General features: G+C 38.3%; 1 protein-coding gene across 1 annotated transcript in view; it reads left to right on the top strand.

Annotated features, from left to right (window-relative positions):
* The first annotated feature begins 1,390 nt into the window (after positions 1-1,390).
* Positions 1,391-19,438, top strand: part of LOC131239802 (amine oxidase [copper-containing] zeta, peroxisomal) — a 39,094-nt gene continuing 21,046 nt past the window's right edge. Inside the window, exons 1-7 of the mRNA XM_058237674.1 lie at positions 1,391-1,771; positions 10,415-10,524; positions 10,673-10,978; positions 15,065-15,177; positions 15,272-15,602; positions 15,717-15,932; positions 16,030-16,266. Of these exons, the coding sequence (XP_058093657.1) occupies positions 1,549-1,771; positions 10,415-10,524; positions 10,673-10,978; positions 15,065-15,177; positions 15,272-15,602; positions 15,717-15,932; positions 16,030-16,266 (1,536 nt within the window). The 5' untranslated portion in view covers positions 1,391-1,548. The remainder of the gene's footprint in view (positions 1,772-10,414; positions 10,525-10,672; positions 10,979-15,064; positions 15,178-15,271; positions 15,603-15,716; positions 15,933-16,029; positions 16,267-19,438) is intronic.

The raw sequence follows: 19,438 nt of genomic DNA, 5'->3' as shown, positions 1-19,438 counted from the left end.
TTTGTAAAATAGTCCATAAAATGTATTCTAGACATAATAGAAAGTTTCAATCACACAATCAGATTGCCTAAGTAATAGATGCAACTAGGTGCATTATAATGCTCTAACACCATGGGAACATTTCTCTTGATATATAACACTACTATTAAAACTGGGCCCATTTGGGGGCGTGCATTTGGAACCCTTTGGATTCAGAACCTCCTGTTGTGTTGGGCACTTTGAATTCAGAATCCCTTGTAATTCAAAAGTAGCTATGTATAGTATATTTATAAGGCTTTGAATTTAATTACTAAATCAATTTTAATATACGTAATTAGTGTACATATGCAATGTTTGACATAATGGCTGTAATAAGCCCATTGAAATATATAATTTGCCCAAAAATGATGAAATTCCAAGTCTCGGACGAGCCACAAGCACAAGAACACTTCAGAGTAACTAACCAATGATTTTTAACCATTGATTTACATGGGCAATGCTTGCGTGGCGTAGATCATCATATTAGAGTAGTTATAATAATGTAATTGATAATTTGATTGTTTTGAGATGTCATTAGTGAGCCATAACCCATAGATTAATATGCTAGTGATACACATGTTACACATGCAGAAGGATTTTCGATGCGATCCATGCTTTCATCTTGAATTTCAAACCCTCTCTTTCAGAGGATTTAAAACCCCCAGTTTCTTTATAATGCCAAACATAGGGGGATCCATCCCCTCAAACCCTGTCCCAACTTAATGGTGCCAAACGACCCCTAACTTCACCCTGCTTCAATAGAACATGGTCTAAGTTGGCAGACCCGGCACAAATCAGGCTACACCCGAATTTTGACGGTTATAAAAAGGTGATGTCATGAACGGACTCATTTTCATAACGCCCCCAAAAGTTGTAGTCGGTTCAGGTCCGTCGGTTAACTTATTAATAAAATTACAACCCGAACCAAACCGGGGCCCAGTCCTTGACAAAAATACAAAGTGGGAAGGCGAGTACACATCGAAAAGTAGGCGGGCGAGTCATCGCTTATCAGATCACATGTTTTCTTTATTAAATAATTAATAATAAAAAGCTTCTTTACCTAAATAAAAAAATGCACGTGAAATCCAACACCTCGCTATAAAAGGTACGCACTCGCCCAGCCAAATTCCACGCAGAAAATCAGCAGCAGCCGGCTTCCGCATTTGAGAGAGAGGCCGACGAAGCCCTCGAAATCCGAAAACCACGCACTCCCTTCCTTTGATCCTTTTTTCATTGCGGTTGGGTTTGGTTTTTCCTTTTGCTGAGAGAGAGATGGGAGTTCGTGGTTCTTGATTCTTCGTTTTGTTGAGAGAGAGAGAGAGAGAGAGAGAGAGAGATTGTCGCCAACCTTCTCGTTTGTTTTTTTTCCTTCTCGTTTGTTTTTTTTCTAGGGCATTGTATTTGGGGTTTCAAAGAGAGAAAGAGGTGTGTGAGGGTGGAAGGGAGAGATCGTCGTACAGACTCTTGCTGTATGTCAGATTGTAGTGAGGGCTACTACGGCGGATTTAGTGAGCTTGCAAACCCCCTACAATGGCCACAACTGCGGAAAAAACGACGTCCTGCTGCATCGACAAACCCACTCCTCCTGTGCGCCGTGAGGCTGCATCTGCCGTGGCCACCGATGTCATCGTGCAGGACTGGAGTGTTGCCACTACGGGCCGCCGTGATGATAAGCGCACTGCCGCCCTCTCGTCCATGATCCGCCCTGTCGATGCCCTCCCTGAACCATCTGCCAACCCTCCACCCCCCAAAGGTAAAGATGCCTGTGCTGTCTCGACTGCTGTTTCTGCAATTCTAACCGTTGATGAATTATTTATTGGTCCTGAAATTCTTTTCTGCCGCATATTTCATCTGGATATTTGTTGATTGTTTGGCCAGTCTTCCATGCTGCAATGATGAATTCCTAGCTTTGAAGTTGATGATGCTTTTAAATGAGATAGGAGTAGGAGAAGATCATGCAATTGAGATGATCTTCATTGGCACATTACATCGTAGGGTCTTTTCAAATCTTTTGGCTTCCCTGGTAAGTTGAGGGACCACCCAAGCCAAATATTCCCTGATAGATGTGTTTCTTGTGGAAGTGTCTGACACACACACACATGCAAAAGAGCCTGATTTTTTGCATGCCCCTTCATCCAAGTTAAGGGTTTGTATGGCCTGGGTCGCATATATGCAAAACAAGGGATGGGTTCTCATGAGTAACGGTTCCTAGGTGAAATTTTCCTATATATAAAATCTTGTTCGGACAATTAAAGTTTGTCATTATTCCTCGAAAAAGAAAAATTCATCTCGAATTAATTTTATTTTATTTTGCCTTCTTCTTTATATAGGATGGATGCTTATACAGCCTTGCAGCAATCTTCTTCTTCTCCTTATTTTATTTTATTTTTTTATTTTTTAAATATTGCTTAAAGATGTTTAATGCTCTGCCTACGATTTCTCTTGGTAAATATGGTGAATATAAGCATGTCTGAGTTGGTATGTTGCAGCAGAAATGTACAAGTTGTTGTAGGAGAGTAGTTTGTAGTTTGTTAAGATGAATTTAGAAAACACATTGAAAGAATGAAGGATGAGTTCTCAATAACGATAGCATCCTTGAGATAGCAATATCACCGCTATAATGCGTGTGGAATCAGTGGATACTCTGGCTACAGGATCAAGTATTCAGTAATGGTACCGTTATGTAACAGCTGTTATGTAACCGTTTTTGGATACCATGCATGGTATATAATGCCAAACTCAAATCTTTATTCCTCTACGGATACACTCCTTAGAGCAATACTAGAACAAGCATGCCAAGAAACTGCCAAGGTAAAGAAAAAGGGAAGCTTGCCAAGGTAAAGAACGGGGAAGCTTCTAGGTGCAGGGAAAACGTAGCCACGCTAGTGTTTTACTTTCTTGAGCCCTGATTGTGAATGAGGTGGGTCACCAACAATCAGCATTCCTACAACATGAGATACCAATCAAAGGATAGGACACTCCTACAAGAAGGTGACTTCTCAATATGGAGAGACTACTCAGTGGTTAGGATAAAAGGAAAATGCATGTAAGAGTCTCAAAGAGACCTAATTAGCCCAATGATTACAAAATGGTCAAGCTCAACAAAATTAGTTTTAAAGTGCTTTCAATGAATTGACTTGCGGGCAATTTACAAGCTTCTTTGCTATATTTCTTTTGCATCCTCTTCCTTTCTTATTTGTGTATTTATGTTATAATAGTTTGTTCTGTTCCATTTTCTGCCCAATGGCAAGGTAGGGCCTACCCATCATCTAGTGGTGCGATCCACCTTGATGTTGGTTTGGCCTGAGTTTTGGGGCTTCCAATCATCTTGGTGGGGTGCACCTTTTGGATGGGTTGCATGCCATACACATACCATGTCATGTGTGTCCATCCAGTGGATAACTTTCATTATGTCATGTGTGCGGCGTCCAACCTGTCCAACAGGTTGGCCCCAGCACAAGGATCATCTTGTGTGAAAATCAGCCCCATCCACTCTAAGGCGGACCACACTTTTATTTTGTTATTGATCAGTGGCTAGACATTACTTTCTATGTTGTTGCCCACTTGATTAGTAGATGGGATTGATTTTTTCACAAGGTGATCATCATGGGGCCAACCTATTGGACGAGGTGGATGTCTCATGCACTTGACATGTTGGAAGTTTATCCATTGGTGGGTGGTAGCTTATTTTGTCCAACCAGTTGGATTTGAGTGTTTCACAAATACACGAGCTTTGCTAAGTGTGCATGCATGGCCAATAAAGCTCATGTGCACACCACATGTGCTAGCATTGCATTGTAGTTCCAAGATTAATCCATCCATTATAAAGGAAGCACTATATGGATGCTGTAGCCCAAAAATCAGGTTGATCCACTGGTCAGGTGGGCCACAGTTTGCAAAACAATGTATGGCTCTGAAAAATGGTTGAAGTTTTTTAACCCATCCACCTATTTCCAATATTGGGGCTTGCATTCTGAGTGTACCAGATTTATTTTTGGGAAAGCACGTAGAAGGTCAGACCAACCCAATGGATGGATTGGATTGGAATTCGCACCTATCTGCCATGTTGGCACATGGGGTGTGTACATGAGCTTTGTTGCACACCCGTGTGCTCTTAGCAAAGCTCTATATATATGTATGATGATGATGATAATATATGCATTATGATTATGATGATGATGATGATGATGATGATGATGATGATGATAATCCTCAGTTAAACTACATGTTGTCAGATTTTTTCTTACTACCTCCAAAATGTTTGTCAGGGCCTTCCCCTTGCCCTTTTATGGCCTTCAACTTGAACAAACACACTTTGTCTGACCGGCGCAGTTCTTGGTCTCTAATGCACATAGCCATACACAACACAAGTTACACACACACACACACACACACACACATGCATGCGTGTTCCAGCACACAAAACATGTTCGATTTGGTGAATTGGATCGGAAGCAACTTCTCCATGAGATGCATAGAGAAAGGATTCTCTATGGTTCTGTCTGGTTAGAAAGTTGACCAAATCCCATTCATATTCCACCAGGGGGAGAAGATGATTTTCACATACATGGTGTGGTGGATATCTGGCTACAGCATACCTTGCACTACAACCAATAAATGATACAATTAGGAGCACATGAAGGTGGAATCATTCGAATATTCCTACCTGCTGATTATTTAGAACTGTGTACCAAAAAATGTAGAACTGTGTAGGACTGCTTCCTACTTTGGCACTGGGATAAAATAATTGAAGAATACACGATCATCATCGTTATCATCTTGGCCTTCTCAAAACCAGCTTTTAACAGGTTTGTTGCAAGAATTCTATGATCAACTTCTTGGCAGACATCAACCTTGGTTTATCCATGCTCTGATCACAAAGATTTTCTACCAATGTTCAAAGGATGGGCTCTGCTACCTACGTATTCAGTTGATTATTAGGCCCCCAAAATCTATCTGCTCAGGCCCGATTCGAGGACCGATCGTACTGTTGGATGCACAATTGTAAAAGAAAAAAGCACACATCTACATTGCCATGTTGTAGTACTGGCTGGAGGTTTTCTGATGTTTCAACAATAAATTTTACATGGATATTGGTTTAGATGAATTGGATTAGCAAAACAACTTGATGTTAGCCGTATAAAGCTTGATGTTACATGGGTGGGCTAGAAACATGAATCCAATACAAGATGAATTCCTTTCAATGTATCAACGAAGCACATTAATTTGCATTACTGGAGATGAGAACTTGAGAGGACCTTAACCTGACAGTTTGGTACTAATCATGCTAACATAAGCCATGATATTAGTAGGGCTGCCCACAACACTCCACATGTTACAGGGATGGACGACAAGCCAATTCCATAATGTTTGACTTAGTAGTAATCGTGGCAAGGAGTTAGAACCAGAGCTAGTTCCATTAAGTGCTCAAGTGAGGACTGGGATATGCAGCTTTTGAGTGTTCATATTCCATTCAAACACCATAATGCAGCTGAAGAAATCGACTAAGAAAATACCATGAAATGTCTACTGACCAGGGTTCTAAAATTCAATAAACTGTGCCAAGTTAGAAGCATTTTCTATACAGCTAGCAATGCCCTGGGTAGTTCATCTGGTTCAGCTGGTCCATCCTGACCTTTTCTAGGCTTGTGTCCTTTAGTAACGCTTGGCCCGCAGATTGGGTCCATGCTAGCTCCTAAGGCCCAAAGGGATAAAGATGGTTGGGGGGCTGGCCCTATCCTCCCAGGCTTGTCAATCGTTCAAATATGCTTGGAAAAGTTATTTTAGATCTTAAATGACATAACTACCACTAACTATGTGCATAGGTTTTGGGTTTATTAGGTTGTTTTTGGCATTCTGCAACAAAAAAGTTCTTTTTTCAGCCAGCGGTTGAACAAGCGCCTTCTTCTTCCATGTCACACAGACACCTCTTTCTTCCTTCTCAACCATGCTTCTTTCCTCCCTCATTTCTTTTGCAGGAAAGTAGAAGCCCGATACCCTCATTCCATTTTTGGACAAGATAGGACCGAAGGGTTGGAAACATTATCTCAATGGTGGAAAAAGAAGAGCGTGTAACTTGTATGGGATATCCGAGCCATGCGAAAGTTGGATAATACCTTAAAGATCACCTGTGGCGAAAATCATACCTATCCGCTCATTAGGTGTGCCATAGACATAAACAGAATCAAAGCATAGGTTTTCCATTGATTTTGATAGCACATACATGATACGGAGCTTTCTTTCCGTTGAACATGTTACTCGTATGGAAAATCAGGCCATGCAAAAGGTGGGCCATACCATGAAGATAAATTGTGGCAAAAATCATACCAATCGACGCATTAGGTGGGCAACCACCACAAACTGAGTCAAAGTATAGGTTTTCCATTGATTTCAACAGTGTATCTTGCATGATGAGTGGACAATCCTGGTTTTCGCCCTCGACGATCTTTATGGTATGGCCCATATTCAGCTTGGATGTTACATGTTGGTGGGAAAGCAAGCATTGTATTTGAAAGTTCACATACAAGAGATTGCACATGAATCTCTCTTTTATTGTTGGGAGTTATTTAATATTTTGGCAGAGTTTGGTGGTTAATGCACATGCAGTTAACTCTTAAAAAAAGAAGATGTGCACGCAGTTAGAAAACGTACCTTATCTCAAATTAGACCATCCAGGAGCCAATTTTGAATTTCATCATTCCAAAATCAGATTGATGTCTCTTGCTTGTTAGATGAGCTGGCAGAGACAATGTAGTGTGTGTGAATGCTCCAACCTCCAGGGTTCAATCCCTGGTAGTGTTACCTTTCAGAAAAAAGGAAGTTAGAGTCATTGATATTTGGGTAAGGCTTGGGCACATTAAGGCCATCTCCAACCCTGCCGCCCTTGACTTGGTGAGCTCTCTCTCTCTCTCTCTCTCTCTCTCTCTGATTGATAATTGGGTAAGGCTTGGGTACATCAAGGTCATCTCCAACCCTGCCACCCTTGACGTGGTGAGCTCTCTCTCTCTCTCTCTCTCTCTCTCTCAGGCTTGATCTCTAGGCCCTAATGATAATTGGGCTTGGGCTTCTAAAACCTGGCCACTCTTGGCCTCAGTGAGGGTTTTCAATACGACTATATCATCATGATGCCTCATGAGGTGGTTCGGCAGGAATGGACTGAAGGAAAAATATATTCTTCACACGTGTTGTGTAAGATCCTTACGTTGCTTATTATAGCCGGTGTTGGGAAATCGTCATTTTGAAAGAAGTCGTGGATAAACTCATGCTGGCCATGACAAAATATTCTTATCCATAACCTGTTGCATTTACTAATGAGTATCCCCTTTAAGATGAAATATTTGGGTTAAGTATTTATACTATTTAATGGGGAAGAACTCTGGCTATATTGAAGTAAAATATACTCGAGTCATTATTCATGGGTGGACAAGTCCCGCCAAATGTAGCTCGTACTTCATTAGCTTTGTGCATGCATAAATGTACCAACAGGAAACAATTATATTGGAGTTTCATTGTATGCACTCTCTTTTTGGAGTTCTCGAAAAAAAGAAAAAGAAAAAAAAGAAAACCTCTACTTCTAGTAAGTGTATGTGTATGCCGACGAAGTTCCAAATCTCTACTATTTAGCTGACATTGCAATGTTGATGAGTGGTCGACTTATTCATTGCTGATGTGTCCAGTAAAAATATGCATACAGTACGCAGTTTAGAATTTAATATGACATGTGTGCAAATCTTATCTATTCAATGCCAGTGTTCGAAATATCGGTATCGCGTTATATATCGCACCCTTGGGATATAGATATGTATCGGTTATCGCATGGGATATATCATTTGTATCGGGTAATTTATCCCACTTTTTGGGAAACATGGGGAAACATTGGGAAATTGGTTGAATTTTTCAATAAAAGTTTAGGGATTGTTAAAAAAGACCTTAATACACACTTTTAAATCACAACATCTAAAAAAAAGTGTACATAATAGGTTTCCTTTGTATAGGGTTTTAAGCTATGTGGTGTCTAACTGAACTAATACAACTATATTCAAATTGAATTCATAACATTTATCAGACTGTCTCCCTCCTCTTCCTCTTGACATATTTTACCTGCAAAAGAACATTCTCTTAACAAAGGCAAGATACTACATCCAAAATAAATTTTGAAAAAAATTAAAATTTTAATTATTTTTTGAATAAAAATAATTTTTATTTTGAAAATTGACAAAAATCCATTAAATCAGTAGCTCAATTCTCATACCTATTTGGTATCATGTTTGGAGTGCAACATTACAAGCAACTACGGAGAAATTGGGGAAATTTTCCCCAATTTCCCCAAATCAGGCCACCTACACCTGACTTTCGAAATTAGAATGTATGTGGTGATCATTTCATCAAACACTCCTAAATACTTCGAAATTAGTCTCATTTGAAAGCTGATTGAAGGGAAATTTTGAAAAAAAATATTTAACTTTTTATTAAATTTTAATTAAAAAATAGTTTTTATTTTTCAAAGTTTGAAAAAAGTTAACAAATCAGTAGATCAGGACTTATACATGCTTGATTTCATGTTGTTGCAAGCAATTAGGGAGAAATTGGGGAAATTTTAAATTTTTTCTAAAATTCCCCAAATCGAGCTACCTACACTCGGGTTTCGAAATTAGAGTGTATGTGATGATCATCATTTCATTAAACACTCCTAAATACGTTGAAACTAGTCTCATTTGACAAGTGGTGAAGGGAGATTTTGAAAAGATATTAATATTTTAATATTTTTTTATTAAATTTAATTAAAAATTAAATTTTATTTTCCAAAATTTAAAAAAAGTTAACAAATCAATAGATCAGGTCTCATGCATGATTGATTTCATGTTTGGAGTGCAATATCACAAGCAATTTCGGAGAAATTGGGGAAAATTTGAAATTTCCCTAATTTCCCCAAATCGGGCCACCTACGCTCAAATCTCGAAATCCTTGATTTTCCATGGAAAACATGAAGAATTAAGGGTTTCTTAATGATTTTACACTCATTTTATATGATTTAAAGAAAAAAAGGATCAAAACGAAAAATTACTCACCAAATGAGAAATGGCCTCAAATGCAAGAAAGTCTTGATTATGATTTCAAATGTAATTTTTCTCCCAAATCCAAGCAGAGTATTGACTGTAATCCACCTACTATTAGAAGAGAGAAATCTGAAGAAAAAATGGGAAAAAAAAAAAAAAATCGGTTTTTGGGGTTTTGGGAAGGGCAGCGTGCGTTTCCTGCGAGGCATCAACGATATCTGTCGATATCGACAGGTATCATTGATACATTGTAAAAGGCTTTAGAAAAAAAAACGTCGATATCGCACGATATATCGCGATATCGTCGATACTTTGCACTATCTTTTGATACTATCACCGATATTCAGGAAACTAAGCTTTTCTTTGCTATTACTCACCGATTTTGTATCGTAGATGTGCGATATCGATAATATTGGCCGATATTATCGATATTGCGAACACTGTTCAATGCTATGGCATATATTAGGCAAATGTTATAAGCCGTATACATGACAAGCCTCGTTGCATGAACCTTCTAACCAAGGTGCCACTTCTCCTGCTGCTTCTACCTTGAAATATCCGTCATGCTCTGGCTCCCTACTGTTTCACAGCTTGAGAATGGCTACTTCCTTCCCCCTTCTGTTTAGATTATTTTCTGTGTAACTAGCATAATGACATATTTGTGATTTTGCAGCTAGTCTTTTGTCCTTTATGGATGCGTCAAATATAGAAAATGCAACATTCTGAGTTCTGACAAATGCAACACTCAACACTCACAATAAGGAAAGGGATTTCCTGATACAGAGAACTGGTCTGTTCACTGCTTTAGAATGGATCTCAGTTCATTTGACTCATGCAAAAGATGGCTAATTTACATTGGCAACATACTCCGGATGCCCCAACCCCCCCCCCCCCCCCACAATTTTTTTCCTTCTTTCATGCATTGATGCTGCATAACATACAAATTTTCATCACTTTTTCTTGTCTGTAAGCTATCCCATTAATTAGAAGCCGCTTACAAGATGGGACACATATTTAGTTCTGATAGATTGTATTTTTAAAAGCATAGTTCCACAAAAAAGTGATAATATAGCTGCCGAAGTTACTTGATATTTAGTTTTTTGTCAAGTTCATTACTGCTTGTGGCAAAAGGTGGCAGTATTTCTAATGATTTTTAGTTGGTAGATGGTTTTATATGGTTCCAGTGAAGAAAGTGCTATCCTGAGAGGCAGTGAAACACTGTTTTGGTTGCAAGCTGCCTTTCCTGTTTCTGCTTCTCATATTATTGATTTATTACACCATTTTCAAGATTTATTTTTTCTTGCATTTATTGATTTTTCTTCATTATTATGTACATACAGGGCTCCCGATCATGTTGAGAGCTCAGACGAGCCATCCTTTGGATCCTTTGTCCGCTGCAGAAATCTCAGTGGCTGTGGCAACTGTCAGGGCAGCTGGAGCCACTCCTGAGGTTATGAACTGCACTTTATTCTTATTTGATATGTAGATTTTCTTGATACTGCACATAAGAATTAATACCTGGAGTTGGTTCAACATTTATTCTTTATGCTTATGATCAGTATCAAGACTGAAGTCTTTGGCCTTTTTGCCTTTTTCAGGTGAGAGATAGCATGCGGTTTGTTGAAGTGGTGTTGTGGGAACCTGATAAACATGTTGTTGCATTAGCAGATGCATACTTTTTCCCTCCATTCCAGCCATCACTACTTCCTAGAACAAAAGGGGGACCTGTGATTCCGAGCAAGCTTCCTGCAAGGCGGGCTAGACTTGTGGTCTATAACAAGCGATCAAATGAGACGAGTGTTTGGATTGTTGAACTATCAGAAGTACATGCAGCAACTCGAGGCGGCCATCACAGGGGGAAGGTCATTTCATCAGAAGTTGTTCCAGATGTTCAACCCCCTATGGTATTTGCTATTCTACAGCCATTGCATGGAATTGTTTTCAAGCTTAACTTAATCAATTTTGCATTTGCTCAACTGATCGATCTCTCTCTCTCTCTCTCTCTCTCTCTCTCTCTCTCTGCATTTGCTGCATTTTTTCCCTGGAGCTTGCAGTTGTTGACCAGTGAACTCCTTGCAAAAGCCATTCTGCTTGTTAGACCCAAGGATGTCTAAATGGCAAGGAACAAAAGTAAATCATCTGTATAATAACATGTCATTGGTTATTTATGTCTGTCGTACAACATACCTTCATTGTGGTAGATAGTATTAGTATCTGAAATGCTGGTCAAGAGAATACTTGCAGACATACATAACTGTGCTTCTTCTGTAACATTGGGCAATGCCAATAGTTATGATAGCTAGAACCAGAACTAATTCTAGAGATCATGGTCTAATTTTGTGGTCATGCTAGTCATTTGAACATTCTTAAATGGGTTCATATATGGTCATTTAATACTTGCTATGATCACCTGATTCTAACTGAAGCAGTGCTAACTTGCTGTGTCTAGTGCATAAAGCGTGCATATGGAAGCTACTTTAGCAAATAAAGACTTCTAAATGGGATGAATTCTTCATTCTACATCTTCTAAGAAGAATATGGCCTAGTAAATATTACTTCCTAAAATTTTCTGTTGGTTCTTATGGATGAGCTATTATACAATGCCTGAGACAAAAGGCTTGTATAAGTGGGGGCAATTGGGGTCCATTGTTCAATGATCCAAAGAGTTGATGTTATGGGCCCCCATTATGGATGGTGCATACCACAAAGAAAAAGAAAAAAGAAAGAAAGAAGAAAGAAGCCTAACCCTTCGACAGGTGGTCAAAAAAATAGGTGGGAAAGAGAGAGTATGCCAAGTGTAAATGTTCAAACCAAGAAAAAGAGACCAATATACAACTAGGATTTCCAATTTGGGGGATTTTTGGTGCATGTGCCATCCATGGTGAGGTGTTAATGCACATTTAAAATGAGAGCCAATGCGTAAATTGTAATCTCTGATTTTCTTAACATATTGAAAAAATCTGAAAAATATTGAAAAAAACTCATCAACCATCCATTTCCCATCAATATGCACCAAAAAACTAATACATATCATGATATTGGCAACTAAGAATTGTATACGGTGTCGGTATGCGGAAAAATAGGGAAAAATTGAAAATTTCCCAGTTTCTTCTAAATTGGTTGTAATCTTAATGGCCAAACACAAAATCAAACATATATGTAATCTAGTGATTCTTGGTAAATTTGGGATTTTTCAAAAATAAAAAATAATATATATATATATATATATATATATATATATATATATATATATATTTAAAATTCCACTTTGATCAATGGTCAATTGGGTATTTAGGTTTGATGAAATCATCACTACGCACACTCTAATATTGGGATTTTGGGGAAGATTGACTGATTTGTGGAAATTTGGAAAAAAAATAAAAAATTCTCAAAAATTTCTCAAATTGGTTGCAATTTTAGTGTCCAAACATGAAGTCAAACATGTATGTAACCTGATCTAGTGATTATTGCTAATTGAGATTTTGTCGGAAAAAAATAAATTTCAAATAAAAAATATAATTTCTTTTTTGTTTTTGTTTTGTTTTGTTTTGTTTTGTTTGTTTGTTTGTTTGTTTGTTTGTTTTTTTTTTTTTTTTAAAAAAAAAAAAAATTTAAATTCCACTTTGATCAGTGGTCAATTGGCCCCCATTGCTGAGTATTTAAGAATGTTTGATGAAATCATCACTATGTACACTAATTTTAGGCTATTGGGGAAGATTGGCTGATTTGTGGAAAATTGGGAAAAATTCAAAATTTCTCAAAAATTTCTCAAATCGGTTGCAATTTTAGTGTCCAAACATGAAATCAAATATGTAACCCGATCTGGTGATTCTTGATAATTTGAGATTTTTTTCGAAAGAAAATTAATTTTTAATTAAAAAATATAAAAATGTATATGTATATTTCAAAATTCCACTTTGATTAGTTGTCAATTGCCCCCATTTCATAGTGTATATAAATATATATATATATATATATATATATATATATATATATTTTTTCAAAATTCAACTCTTAATGTATGCGCTACTCTACGTGGGTCTAAACCACAACCACACACATCATTCATATGTATATTTCTACTTTTCTACTTTTGCTTTTTTGAATGTATTGCTTGTGTTTCCATGTCTTCTTATATTTGTAAATTATATGAATTGATTTTGAATAGACTTGTATCAAGTCAGTCAGACAATGCATAGATTGGGACCCTATACAAAGGAAACCTATTATGTGCCGTTGTTTTTTGTGATATTTTCATTTCTAAGTGTGTATTGATGGTTTTTTTTTTTTAACAGTCCTTAAAGTTTCATTGAAAATTTTGACCAATTTCCTAATGTTTCCCCATGTTTTCCAACTTCACTGATAAATTACGCGATACAGTTGATGTCCTATGCGATAACTGGTATGTATCTATATCCCAAGGGCGCAATTCATTACGTGATAACGATACGAAAAACATTGATCATCATCATCATCTAAGTCTTATTCAAACTAATTGCGGTCGACCACATAAATCATTTTCTACAATTTCACTCTTTCAAGGATCATAACTTCATTTGACCATAGGTCATCAAGTTTCTCCTTACTACCTCCAGCCATGTCCTTTGGGCCTTTCCCTTGCCCTTTTAGAGCCTTCAACTTGCACCCACTCACTCCCTCTATTGCACATGACCAAACGCTCAAGTCTACTTTCCCTCATCTTATGCTACTCCTACGTGCCCTTGAATGCATGCATCCAAATCTTCGCTCTCTCTCTCTCTCTCTCTCTCTCTCTCTCTCTTAGTAGGGGAGGGCCTTTTACATGTTTTAAAAGCAAAAGGGTAAACAACAAGAAGAAAAAAATGTATAAAAATGAATTTTTTAAATGTAATTTTGGGTCCCGTTTACAGTCTACAATTATCTTATGATTCGTACTGTTCAATTTGATAATCGTATAATTCATATGATCCTGTTACAGTTTTTTGGGATTTGCATTTTGAACCTATGGGTCATAAATCACACGATTTTGACAACATTAGCTATTGACAACTGTGATTTCTCTACCAACTTTGTGTTTTGATGTTAAACAACTTCAGTGAAGTTGTTAAAAGACAACTACAAAGAGAATCTCCAGAAGTATTTCGTCTGAATTTTTCTCTCTAATTTTTGATGATTTATTTGTCAAATATTGCAAATAGTGGGATATATTGGCATGTATGGATGAGTTATTATTGATAGATAGGAATTTTACGAATACTTGCTAACCCATATGTGATGGGTTAAGATCGTCTGATACCATCGATACATTATTCATTAATCGAACCGATAATTGTTGGATGCTTGCTAACCTCTGAGATGTTTCTTAGTCATCAGGTTGGCATATTTTATCTCATGCAGAACTGGTAAGACATGTAATGCCTCTTCAAGTACATAGTTATGATTTTTCTTGGAAATTGGGTTTCAGTCAACTAATGCCTTTAATGTCAAGCAGTGGGGGAGTGGGGATTTGGTTGACTTGTTGGATAAATATTGGTAATCAGTTCCGTTTTCATTTGTGATTACATCACTATTCCTGTATTCCCACTGGTCCTAATAAATTGCTAATATAAGTATCCAAAGAAGCAATTTTTGTTGGGGGCAGGACCATCGAGATGGAACAGACAGGCATGGTATATTATTGTTCTATTCTTTGACTAGGCTGGTGTGCACACACACAAATGGGCTTGATATCTGTATATCACTTTTGGCATTTTGGTTGTCTGTTTGTTCCCAAGTTTCTGGCTTTTTAATGACCATGTTTCTACATTAAATATTGCTTGTGCATACATCCCTACTGTTCACTTGTTTTGGGCAAATGATTATTTTTTCTTATTACTTTTGTTGATTGTTTTTTCTTGGAAACTTCGTTTAGAAACAGAAGTAGGCTACAGGATTTGTTCACAGAAATGGTCTTAGTCTGTCAATAATCAGGTATAGTATCCATTATTCTTCTCTTTGTTTTTCAACTACAGGATGCCATGGAATATGCTGAATGTGAAGCTGTGGTTAAGGACTATCCTCCATTCAGAGAGGCGATGAAAAAGAGGGGTATTGAGGATATGGATCTTGTAATGGTTGATGCCTGGTAAGATAATTCTACTTGTTATTCTGTGAAGAAATGTTGATGGGATTTTAGGTCTTGATTTCTTATTTACAATTCCTTCAAATCTTTTTCCCAGGTGTGTTGGTTATCATGGTGAGGCTGATGCTCCTAGTCGCAGACTTGCTAAACCGCTTATCTTCTGTAGAACTGAGAGTGACTGCCCAATGGAAAATGGTTATGCACGCCCAGTTGAAGGCATCTATGTACTTGTTGATATGCAAACTATGCTGGTGGTCGAGTTTGAGGATCGAAAACTGGTTCCTCTACCTCCAGCTGATCCTTTAAGAAACTATACCGCAGGAGAAACACGAGGAGGTGTTGACCGGAGTGATGTGAAACCCCTGCAGATTATTCAGCCTGAAGGTCCAAGTTTTCGTGTCCATGGCCATTTTGTGGAATGGCAGAAGGTACCTTTTACACATTGTTTTCCTGGCAGTTTGACACGCTGATTAATTACCCGCATTACATTGTAATTAAGAACCTCCTACTAAGGTTTTCATGATCGGATGTCCTGTGAACAGTGGAATTTCCGAATCGGTTTCAATACTAGGGAGGGCCTGATTATCTACTCTGTTGCATATATTGATGGTAGTCGGGGTCGAAGATCCGTGGCCCACAGGTTAAGTTTTGTTGAGATGGTGGTGCCGTATGGAGATCCAAATGAGCCACATTACAGGAAGAATGCATTTGATGCAGGAGAGGATGGGCTGGGTAAAAATGCACATTCCTTAAAAAAGGTCAAAATTCTGCACATTTTGTCCTTTCCATTAGTAATTGGTTCCTTCTACTCATGGTCCGATATCTTTCCTTTCTGAAATGACTTTAGCTTTGCAGGGATGTGACTGTTTAGGCTACATCAAATATTTCGATGCCCATTTTACAAATTTCACCGGAGGTGTTGAGACAATTGAGAATTGTGTTTGTTTGCATGAAGAAGATCATGGAATCCTATGGAAGCATCAAGATTGGAGGACTGGCTTAGCTGAAGTACGGCGGTCCAGACGGCTATCAGTGTCATTTATATGTACTGTGGCTAATTATGAGTATGGATTTTATTGGCATTTCTACCAGGCAAGTCTGGAGTTTCTCCTTTGAATTTAGTGCACTAAATGAATTTGTTTGTATTGTTAGCCCTGGTTTATGTGTACGATTTTTGTTATCTGAGTAAGGGGTCATGGGTGTATATATTGCTCTCGTCATCATCATCATCATTCATCATCATTTTTCTAGAATCAGCACCAGAAAATTTATTTGAGAAGGAACTAGATGAACATCAAGAATGGAACTGAGTTCCCAATAACAAGAGAAAGAAGGTGATCCTTCCGGCGAAACCATCACCTGATGAATTTGCCAACCTGAGTAAAAAAAAAGCCAGATTGCAAGTTTCATCATGATGATCAGCACCATACCCTTTTGCGACTGTACGTGCGTGCATCCGCTTACGTGTGCGATATCTTATGTCTTCTAATTCGTTGCTGTCAGCATGTGTGCGATATCTTAGTATTATTACTTCGTCTCATCATCGTCTTTATAGTGTGTGTGTGTGTGAGCGTGCCTGCATTTAATATCTTAGTGCTTCTACTTCATCACCATCATCATCATTATAGTGTTTTAATATCTTAGTACTTATAATTCGCCACCGTAATCATCATTATAGCTAGCTATTTGGGTTTGGGCTATTTTGGTATTTTTAATTGCTAAATTATTTTTTATATATTGGTACACAATTTCTAAATCTGATTTTATATTTTTAATTATGTCTTTGATATGTTTGGGAATGGTTGAGCCATATCTAATACACATACTCATGTTGTTTCATATCTGAAATTACCCTGATGGCTTTATAGGATTAGGATATTTCGAGTAGCCATTAGTTTGGTCTAGTTAGGAACAGTAGTAGTCCTACAGTGAAGATCCCTATAAAAGGAATTGATATGTGCGCACGCATGCACACACATCATCTCCATAGCTATAGCTATAGTCCAATTATTTGGGTCCATTTTATGAAGTCCCGTTTAAACGGCATTTCTCATGATTGCTTGGCGAAAATTTGATGATCAGCTGCCACTCCTTACATTAACCCTTCCTTACTTGCACCAGGGACTGATTGGCATAAAATTTACTAGGAGAGGTGAAAATAAACGCACAGAAACACAAACACAGCACAAACATAATTTGAGAAGAGTGTGTAACAAGGAAAAGAGATGGAGCTGCGATGGAGATGACTTTTGTGATAGAAAGTGATATTGAAGGACTTCATGAACTCTAAAGTAGCCAACGAGATGGTAGATGAGTTCTCCAAACGTGGTCATGGAGATAAAAGGGTTTTTACTTAATATTGACACTGAAAAAGCATATGGCAGTGTCTATTGGGCCTTTTAATTGGATCTCCTGCGGCAAATGGGTTTCAGTCAAAAGTGGGTCCGGTGGATGTCGGCTTGTGTTCAGTTGGCTTTTCTCTGTACTATTCAATAGGTCCCTTAACAGCTTCTGCAAACGTTGAGGTGCCTTAGACAAGGGGATCCGCTGTTGCCCCTCCTGTATGCTATTGTTGGGGAAGGTCTCTCCTTCTGCAAAGAGCTTGCAATCTGGGATTTGTCAAAGGAATGCAGGTGGGTTACATCAGTCTGAAGATCACACATGTCCATTATGCTGATCGTACATGGCTATTTGGAGATGCTCGGTTCAAGATGCTTAGATGTTTAAGGATATTTTGACATGCTTCATTAATATCGTGTTTGAAGGTAAATATTGCTAAAAGTTAGCTGGTAGGCATAAATCTTGGCTAAGACTCCCTTGTGGAAGTTGCAACAGATATCAGATGCAGTGTTGAAGGTGATATGGGGCTCTTGGGTATTCATATTGTGTTGAAAGGTGGAAAAAAAGGCCATTGGATGGGGAAAAGTCCAAGAAAGATTCCTTATGAAGCTTGCTGAATTACCATGCTGAAAGCAATTTTAGCCAGGATTTCTATAGACTTGATCTCCATCTTCAGATGCATGAAGCATTTAGAATCCATCTAGATAAAAAATTATGGAATAATTTGGAGCACCATCAATTCCATCTAGTTCTGTGGGAGGAGGTATGCAAACCAGTGGTGCTTGGGGGGAATAGGAGTTGGATACATTAGATGCATAAATATTGTGATGATGGGGAAATGTTGTTGATGATTTGGGAATGGGGAGATTTCTCTTATTAAGAGCATATTAGAGGCTAAATATGGGGTGTCCAAAAATGGCTGGGATGTTGTATGTGGCTCTAAGAAGAAAAGGCCCCAGATCTGGGGGGCAAGCTCTACTATGCAGCCAGTCTGCGGTAGTATTATGAGATTTTTGGTAGGCGATGATGCGTATGTTAGCTCTTGGAATGATCTGTGGTGTGAGGATTTTGCTGAGTGAGAGGTTAGAATACCTCTTTCTCATTGCAGTAGACAAGGAGGCTATAGTTGAAGATTCTTACCCATAGTTAGCAATTTGCCATATGGCAAAAATTTTGTACAACAAAAGTTATATAGACGCTTAAAAATATGGCAGCCCTAAAATATGGGAACACCAAAAAGTTGGAGACAGTTGTTCAGGCATGACATGGTTTTATTTGAAAAGTTTGAGAGCAAAAATTCGGATGCATATGTAGACATCAGTTGTTAATGCCTAATGGTGAAATTATAAAACATAGATTTATTTTATGAGGAAGTTCAAACCAAATTATCAAATGTAAGTGAGCCTGAACACGATGTTGGGATGTCTTAAAAAATCGAACTTATACAATTGTTAAGTGGGTCACACCATAGAAAACAATGGCCAACCACCAAAAACCTCCAAATTCACATGGCGGCCTGATGGTTGGATTAGTTTGATTTTTGGGGTGTCTTAATTTCATGATGGGGGAAACCATGACGGATAGGTTGGATGTCATCCATGCACCGCAGTTGACCCCATGCACGGCCCTTCTAGGGTAAGCTTATTCTACAAGTTATTAGGGCTGTCAATGGGTTGTGCTTGGGCATGATGGGGGAAACCATGATGGATAGGTTGGATGTCATCCACGCACCGCAATTGACCCCATGCATGACCCTTCTAGGGTAAGCTTATTCAACAAGTTATTAGGGCTGTCAATGGGTTGTGCTCGGGCCAGGCAAAAAATTTGAATAGGGCCTGCCCGTCAGGCCCAGCCTGAACAATTCAAAATCTGGGCCTAAGCCAACCTCTGGCCTGGCCCATTGACAGCCCTACAATTTATTCAC

Source organism: Magnolia sinica, chromosome 3 (genome assembly GCF_029962835.1).
Source record: "Magnolia sinica isolate HGM2019 chromosome 3, MsV1, whole genome shotgun sequence".
NCBI classification, from domain to species: Eukaryota; Viridiplantae; Streptophyta; class Magnoliopsida; order Magnoliales; family Magnoliaceae; genus Magnolia; species Magnolia sinica.
The sequence above is the reverse complement of the archived record's forward strand: the minus strand, read 5'-3'. Positions and strand labels throughout refer to the sequence as shown.